The 9,241-nt window shown below is 51.3% G+C and overlaps 1 protein-coding gene across 1 annotated transcript in view; it reads right to left on the minus strand.

The window, feature by feature from the left end:
• The window catches only part of LOC135202268 (4'-phosphopantetheine phosphatase-like), a 56,467-nt gene extending 47,226 nt beyond the window's left edge, over window positions 1-9,241 (minus strand). The window contains exon 1 of the mRNA XM_064231570.1: window positions 8,704-9,241. Within this exon, the coding sequence (XP_064087640.1) occupies window positions 8,704-8,881 (178 nt within the window). The 5' untranslated portion in view covers window positions 8,882-9,241. The remainder of the gene's footprint in view (window positions 1-8,703) is intronic.

Raw genomic sequence — 9,241 nt, forward strand, 5'->3', positions numbered from 1 at the left:
AGAAGTCGAAGGGGAAGAGGCGGCAAGCCGACGACATGAAGAAGATGAAGACGACGACGACGACACCTTCCTCCTCTTCTTCGTCAGCTTCCTCAGGACAGACGTAAGATCTGCTATCCAGGGCGGAGCCGGGCTGCTGTAGCCGAAGCCACAGGGCCCGGACGCACCTGTACAGACCGACCAAAGTCTGGGGTAGTACCACCACGAACAGGGACGACATCAGCAGGTATGGGCATCTCAGGAACAGCAGGCACAGCCAGCACAGCATCGGTAGGGACAGCCAGCGCAGCAACGGCAGGGACAGCCAGCGCAGCAACGGCAGGGACAGCCAGCGCAGCAACGGTAGGGACAGCCAGCGCAGCAACTGCATGGACAGTCAGCCCAGAAATCGGCAGGTACGGCAGGCAGCACCGGAAACACAGGAAGTGGAGCAGCAGCCAGCACATCCTGGTACCGGCGGCAGGTCCAGGGGCGAGCTCTAGGCAGCGGAAGTGTGGTCGCTGTCAGCGCGGCAAACCACGAGCGGACGGCGGCACGCCCCCCTCTCGGTACGCGAACGGCACTTCACAGCGGCTGTAGGCAAGACTGTTACCAGCCACGTGAGGCGAGTACACCAGGTGAGGAGGGACGTCGTCACCTGGTTGCGTGGTCACCACATCCATAGGTGACCGCAGTAGGCCCAGACATAGAACCGCAGCCCCTGGACACTAGCACGCCCTGCAAATGGAAGGACGCCCATACCTCACCAAGGTCCACCCTCGTGGCAGTAGCACCTGCGGAAATAACAGTAGTAGCGATTAGTGGGGGGGAAGTCCCCTCGCGCGGGGGGGTGAGCCCTCTCCGAACGAGTGGAAGACCCCGAATACAATTGTACATCGGGAACCGAGCGCCCTCCCCCGCGCTCGACGGATCGGGCGAGGAGAAGAACGCCGATAACCTCCCCCCCCCCAAGGGGAAGGGCCATCTGTGGGAGCTGAGCGGTGGGGGGGGTTCTCGTTCCCCACCCCCGCACAGCACCCATGTACCCAACAACAATATAAAAGCCCGAGAGCAATCGTGCCATCGGCCCGAATGCAAGGGCATAAGGATCAATTCCCTGACTGAGCGGAACTTGAACCAAATAAATATTGATGCAATCAATAATAAGAAGAATAAAATGAAATGCATCTTGCATTACGATTCACTTTACAATGAATAAGGGCTCGGATCGAGCGCATTTGCGCCCTCGGTACCGAGTGCAAGGGTAAAAGGATCCATTCCTTACCTTTATGGATCAAGGTTTATGGAAACCTTGATCCATAATGAATTGATGCAATCAAAAAAAAAAAAAAAAAAAATGAAAATGAAAAAGAATACTGCGCTTGCGATTTCACTTCATACAAATAAAAAGGGGAAGGATCAATTCCCGGGAAATAGCGGAAAACATTGATCCCAGTAAACAATGCAATCTCAATAAAAAATGAAAATGAAAAAGAACTGCACTTGCGATTTCACTTCATTCAAATAAAAAGGGGAAAGGATCAATTTCCGGGTAAGCTCGGAAACTGATCCAAAATGAGTATTGCTACAATCAAAATAAATATATGAAAATGAAAAAGAATACTGTACTTGCGATTCCACTTCCATACAGAATAAGTTTCCGTGCCGAGCGCATTCGCTCGGCAACGGGCATACAGGTCAAAAAAATATAAATGAAAAGAGCACTTACTTACGATTTTCATCTACACATTTCCAACCCAAATATACGCTCGGAGCGAGCGCTCCCGCCCTCGGCACCGAGCATACACAATACGAGGATCATTCCTGGGAAAATGATTCCCGCACTTACGCCCTTCAGTCCCGGCACTGCGGGTAATCGGAGGGCGTGGTGAAACCAAGATCCTTTAATTCACACTTGAATTCAATGGAAATAAAATATGAATGATTGTACTTACAATTCAGTTTCACTAGATAAATAGAAAAAGAAAAACACAACCATGCGAAAGCAACGACGATGAAGCGGGCAGAGAGCGATGATACACGTCCACACGCCAGCAGGCCGAAAGCAAAAGTGATTTGTTTACCTACCAGTCGCGCGCGCGCGCCTGTCGGACAAGCAGTTAACTACCGAACCCCTTGTTCGAAAGCTTACGACCTATCCAGCTGCCGCTAGTACCTTCCTATTGTAAAAGGACCGAAGGTTTGTATGCCGTGTCGGAACAAATATGAGGGTCTATCTCCGGGAAAGAGCGGAACTTCCCGCATTTACGCCCTTCGGTAACCCGGGCATAGTCTCCGTGGGGTAGCGAGGCGAGGAGATTCCATCATAAACAATTAGAGAATTAATATGAAAAGAGAGAATGATTGTACTTACAATTAACTCTTTCATACACAACACAACCAATACTTAAGAAAGCAAACGACGAGAAGCGGGGCAGAGAGCGTCGAACACACACGTCCACTCGCTGTGAGGCCGAAAGCAAAAGTGATTTGTTTACCTCCCAGTCAGCGCGCACGCGCCCTGTCGGACAAGCAGTTAACTACCGAACCCCTTGTTCGAAAGCTTACGACCTATCCAGCCTGCCGCTAGTACCTTTCCTATTGTAAAAGGAACCGAAGGTTTGTATGCCGTGTCGGAACAAAGTTTCTTTCAGCAGCAGTCTTCTTCCCAATGCTAGAAATTCCAGGAATTCGAGCATAGGCGAGGTTCCCGATTATCGTGTAACATATCGGGGATTCTCGTCTCGCTCACTTTGGACCGTGGTCTCGCCTAAGTGTTTGGAGATCGTAAAAAACTCTAACACTCTGAATGCGCTAGAAATTTCCGTAGAATTCTAAGCAGTCTGCGAAACCCCCACCGAATTCGTCAAACGATATCGGCTGGTGGTCCTCTCGATTCCCGTAGAAATCGAGAATGGGGCAGGATTCCTCCTCAACGACCGGGGCTTACGTCGGGTAGGACCCGAAGGTCCCCCCGGTAGCGCAGTCCCGAACGTGGGATCCTACAGAGAAATCTCCGTAGGATCCCTCCCCTTTCCCTCGTAGCCGTAAGGAGAGAGGGAATGGGGGAGGAATTGGATACTCGCTCGCCTTCCCAGTGGAACTAGCAGTTGGAGAAGAGTAGGAGCAGCCCGTGGCTGGTACCTGACGGCCGCGGGGGGGGACCCCTTCCTCGCCTCAACCCGTGGCTGGTCAGCGACCGTCACGTCAACCCGAGCAGCCAGCTGGTCGCTGCGAGAGCGTCCACTGGCCTGGCGAGAGTCGTCTGCACGACACTCGCCAGTCTTCTGCTCCGCGCTTCCGGTCTTGACGGCGAGCGAGCTCGGGTGTCAAGACTTTGGCTGGACGGTCTCCCGCGGGAGACCGTCCACGTCGGTACTTTCTCGCTAACGAGAAGCCGAGGCGGATCCTGGTTTAGCGGCAGAACCGCTAGAACCAGGCGAGGAAGTGCCAGCCGAAGCTGGTACTCCTCTGGTCCCCGTCTTCTTCTCCTTGGTAGAAGAAAAGACGGGCTCTGTTCCCGAGGGAGCAGGAGGAGGCCAGCAGAAGAGCTCCCCGAATCGCCGGAGCGAGACGGGCCCTTAGAAGGTCCCGAAGGAGCCTTTTTAGGGGGGAAAACCCGGGTTACCAGCTGGTCGCTGCAAGAGCGGCCGCTGGCCTGGCAAGAGTCACCTGAGCGTCTCTCACTAGCCTTCTGCTCCGTGCCGCGTCTTGGCGCCGAGCGAACTCTGGCGCCGAAACTTGGCTGCACAGTCCTCCGAGGGAGAACGTACACTCGGGATCTCTCGCGAACGAGAGACCGAGCCGGAACCTGACGTAGCGGCAATCGCCGCTAGCACCGGGCGAGGAAGTACCAGAGCTAACCGATACTCCTCTGGTCCCGTCTATCTCTTCCTTACGGAAGGAGACAGGCCCCGCTCCCGAAGGAGCAGGAGGACCAGCAGAAGGACCCCCCGTCCCACCGGGGTGGGACGGGCCCTTAGAAGTTCCCGAAGGAGACTTCTTAGGGGGGAAGGCAGCCTTCTTCTTCTTCGGCTTATGGGCCTTGGAAGTGCGAAGGGGAAGAGGCAGCAGCAGACGATGAAGACGAAGATGACAGCTTCCTCTTCTCCTCTTCCTCGTCAGCTCACGCAGGACAGTCGTCAGGTCCTCCATCCAGGCCGGAGCCGGGGCTATTGCCGAAGCAACACGGCCCGACTGCACCTGTCGGAAGGACCTGGGACTGGGGAAGACACACCGTGGGCAGGACCATCATGGACAGGCTCAGGAACCAAGAGCGACAGGCAACAGCAACCAGCTCAGGAGCGGCGGAGGAACAGCGGCAGCGTAGACCCAGAAGGGACAGCCAAGCCAAACAGCGGGAATCACATCAGCGGCAGGTACGGCAGGCCCAGCGATCGCCTCGTAGAATCATCGGCAGCCAGCGGAACCTGGGTATCTGGCGGCCGGTCCAGGGCGAGCTGCTGGAACAGCGGAAGTCTGGGGCAGGCAACACGAAGAAAACAGGCGGCGGCGGCCAACTCCCCCTCGGTACGGCGGCGGCCCTAGTAGCGGCAGACGGCATCACCGACACAGCATGGGGAGTGTAGACCAGGAGGGGGGGGAGCAGCATAAGCGGTCGTGGTAGTAGTGGAGACCGCCCCAGACCTCGCTAGACGCTGCAGCAGCCCGTGGATGCTAGGCACGCCCTGCCGCCGCGGTGGTCCATTACCTGTCCAAGGTCGTCTCCCACGGATGTAGCACCTGCGGTAACATAGATAGATTAGTAAGAGGGGTTCCCTCACGCACGGGGGGAAGACAATGCCCCACCCCGAACGCAAGGAAGACCCAAATACAAAATACAACGAAGAAGCTGAGCGGGGGGCAGGAAGGAAGACGAAGAATCGGATACCAAGGGAGTCGCGGGAGAGCTTTCCGACGACTTCCTGGCAGACCTTCGCTTCCCCTACCCCCGCACAGCAGTGAAAAGTAATATGAAAATGAAACAGAATACTGCCCTTGCGATTCACTTCATAGAACTTAAAGGGGAAAAGATCAATTCCCGGGTAAGAACGGAAACTTGATCCAAATAATATGATGCTATCATAAAATATATATGAAATGAAACAGAATACTGCACTTGCGATTTCACTTTCACATAAAATAATCGTAAGGATCAATTTCCCGGGTAAGAACGAAAATTGATCCAAATTAAATTTCATGCAAATAATAAATGAAAATGAAAGATATTGCAATTGCGAATCCACTTTCATTGCATTCTATATACAAAATAAAAGGCTCGTGCTGAGCGCAATCACACTCTCGGTAACGAACGCACAGGGCAAAAATATAATGAAAAGAGTACTTACATTTTTCAATTACACACTTTCGCCCAAAATACATGACTCGGCGCGAGAGCGCCCGCCCTCGGCACGACCGAGACATAATTCAAGGTTCAATTCATAAAAGAGAGGAAATCGCCGCATCTACGGCGATAGCTCCATGTTGGTTCATAATTAAGTAATGAAAATGAAAACAGTATACATACAGTTTCATTTTCAAGTCAAACAAACCATTAGTAGAAAACACAATATAAACAAAGCATACGACGATGAAGCGGGCAGAGAGCGATGACGAACACGTCCTTCACACCCGCGGCCGAAAGCAAAGTGGTTTGTTTACCTCCCCCCAGTCGCGCGCCGCGCGACTGTCGGACAAGCAGTTTAAACTACTGTTCTCCCTTGTTCGAAGCTTACGACCGTTCCAGCTGCCGCTAGCTACTTCCTATTGTTAAAGGACCGATGGTTTGTATTACGTATCGGAACAAATACATGACTCGGCGCGAGTGCGCCCGCCCTCGGCACCGAGACATAATTCAATTCAATTTCATGAACAGAGCGGAAATCGCCGTCTACCGGCGATAGCTCCATGTTGATTCATAATTAAGTAATGAAATGAAAACAGTGTACTTACAGTTTCATTTTCAAGATCAAACAAACCATTAGTAGAAAACACAATATAACAAAGCATACACGATGAAACGGCAGAGAGCGATGACGAACACGTCCTTCACACCCGCGGCCGAAAGCAAAAGTGGTTCTTCACCTCTCGGGCGCGCGCACGATCGGACAAGCAGTTAACTACCGTTCTCCCCTGTTCGAAGCTTACGACCGTCCCAGCTGCCGCTAGTTACCTTCCTATTGTTAAAGGACCGAGGGTTTTGTATTACGTATCGGAACACCTCCTTTTTGGAGCTTAAGTAGTCCTCCACCGCCTGTTTGACCAGGTTCGCAATGTCCAGTGCGGGAGTGAGGACCTGGTCCCCCACTGTACCTAGGCTAACTGATGAGGTGGTCGGAGGTACTAAGCTCAGGCCTAGGCCTAGCTTTCTCGGGCATCAACGCTGGCACTGGTCTCTCAGCGCGACCTAGGCCTTGCGGCATCGAAAGGTCTCCATTGATGCTCCTCCTACGAGCGTTGTGGCTGGCTGGCTTCTTGCGTCGGGTGCGCGCAACTTCTGGAGGGGAGGGGGGCCTCCGGCTCCTGCAGTTGGGTCCCGTTCCGGGCTCCTTAGCACTGTCCTCAGGATGGGAGGGTGAGGCATCAGGTCCGTCACCGGATCCCTCCTGGGGCTGGCTGACTTGATGCCCGAGAGGAACAGGGGGTTACCTTGGCACCCGGCTGTGTCTCGGTACTGCTACGGTCATACCTAGATAGTTCGGCCTTTAGGCTAGGCGGGAACAAGCTCTCGGTTGAAGACCCCTTCTTGTTACGCTTCGAGGCAGGAACATGGATCCCAGCCCCTAAGGTAGCTTCTTTCCTCTTACCTGCTTTCCTAGCCCCCGACGACGAAGGTTTCTTTAGCCTAAGTTTCTTGGGAAGGACACTAGGCTCACTAACTGGGTCCCCCGTTAATAAGGAGGAAGGATTACTAGGCCTAGTGTTCTCCAATTGGGCACTATCCTCCTCACACACGGCCTTAGGCCCCACAGTAGTCGGCCTAGGCCTAGGCTTATCGGCATCAACATTAGCGTCACTGAAAACACTCTTATGCGCCTCATAATAGAGCCTCCACTGATCATTATTCCACTGCGCACAGGTTGAACACGATGCATCAGGGGAACATTCAAAACCCCTACATGCAATACACCACAGATGAGGATCCGAGGTTGGCGAAGGCAAAGATGTACCGCAACGCATGCCATCGGAAACACACACACAAATCCTCCCCGAAAAACCCACCATAGATCCGCCTTCCATACTTACAGGGAAGTTAGGATGCTAGGTAATACTAAAGGATAAATAAAGGATAGGAAAAGGGCACTGGGGAAGCACTCAAGCACAGGATGTCAAAGATATATCAGATAAAGAAAGACTACAGTCGGCGGTCATGCGTTGTTTTATCTCAAAGTCGGGTCAAGGCGGAAGGAGTAGGTGTTGACACGACGGCTACCGCGAAAAGAATGGTATCACAATGATCTACCCAAGCTGGCCCGGGCTCACCCCTCCCCGCGCAGTTACCCCCAGACCCAGGTACAGCGATTCAAGTTTGAACTCTTTGTATGCGGTAGCGGCGGCGCGTTCCCGCGATATCCTTTTGTTAGACAACCGATGGTTTGTACTTAGTCGGAACAATACGCATTCTAACCATTAAATCATAAATAAAGTAAAATTATCAGATGAACTGCATATGGTAACACTGCTAAAAGCCAATGTTGTGAAGAAAAAATGGCATCACTGCTGTCATACTGCAGCAGACTTAGTTATGTTGACCAGTCCATGGAGCATGTAAAGTGTGCTTTCATTGATGGCACAGCTAACCTTATCACACTGCACTTTGAACTTAGCAGCGTAAAGAAAGAAAATAAGTTCAAATCACACAGATTAGGAATTATACCAATGCATAAAAGGGATCATATTTATATAACCATAAGGAAAATGGGGCTAGCTGTAAAATCACAAACTTTTTGGCATGTAGGGTAAAAAAGCCTCATGGTACAGGGGTGGACCATGTACGATCAATGTGTACAACCCCAAAAAAAGTACATTATAACGCGTCCTGACATCGGAGATGGGCATCAGACGCGACTTGTTGTTGGTGAGAAAAGTAGCTAAAGACCTCTACTCCGGTGTCAGGATGCATTATAATGTACTTTTCTTGGGGTTGTACACATTGATCGTACATGGTCCACCCCTGTACCATGCGGTTTTTTTACCCTACTATGACTTTAGAAAAAAGTATACCTAACACTACTTGGCAACATCACGTCGAGTCTGAGAATCTGGACGATACAAAAAGAATCATGTCGCATGAGATTTGAGCACCACTGTACCTAGCTATAGCTAGTACTAGGCTAACTACCCAACTACCTACTATAGGTAGTAAGGTAATAGTAGAAAAACCCTCATTAGGTATCTCATTCTATTTCATAAACAAAAAAGGTCGAGTTCTTGGTAATGGCTGGTCTTTAATGATTCAGCTTTCTCGTTAATGTAGTATTCGGGTGCCCATGTGGGTTTATTACTACTACGTAATACATCTTAAATTATGCCCTTAACTTGAAGCCCCAACCGTAACCTAGGTACCCTAAAATAAGGGGTACTGGATTAGGGTAGCGAAAGCAATGCCAGCTTAAGGTAGTATCCTAAACTAGGAACGAAGACTCCACTCGAGACGGAAGGAATAGCTAACCGCACCCAAGCCCCAATGATAAGAATATAAGCGTCTCATTCGCAATCTCTCACCGATGTCGATGGCGAACCTCTTGGCATTTTTGATGTTCCTGAAGACGACGTCTGTGTCCGGAAGTAAAATACTCGCAGCGTACTTCTGCGCGTCCATGTCTGGGCTCCTGGCTCTCAGCTGCTGCTGCTGCTGCTGACTGTTGTTGGTGGCACCGTCATTGTGGTGGTCGCCGGTCATTTTCACTATCGCTCGGGCCGCCAGGTGACACTCAGAGGTCAAAGGTCAAAAGCCTGTCATCGGACGTGACTTGGTGTGTTTCAGGGTGTCTTAAGTGCAGCTGCTACTGTGTTGGGTCTTCTGTGGTTCCTAAGCGATCGCCCCACTAACACAGTTACGGGCACGTTACACTACTCTCATCATGCCAAGATTCTATTCCTCGTTGTTTGCTATTTAACGCGTATTTAGTCTTACTTTGACTTTACACTACTTCAAAATGTTTATTTTTAACTCAGGTCCATTACCCTTTACCAGCAACAATAACCACGAAAACTTAAAGACGTGCTGATTGCTGCTTTCCAATCACTATTTCTCTTCCTG

The sequence above is a fragment of the Macrobrachium nipponense genome, chromosome 30, assembly GCF_015104395.2.
Source record: "Macrobrachium nipponense isolate FS-2020 chromosome 30, ASM1510439v2, whole genome shotgun sequence".
NCBI lineage: Eukaryota > Metazoa > Arthropoda > Malacostraca > Decapoda > Palaemonidae > Macrobrachium > Macrobrachium nipponense.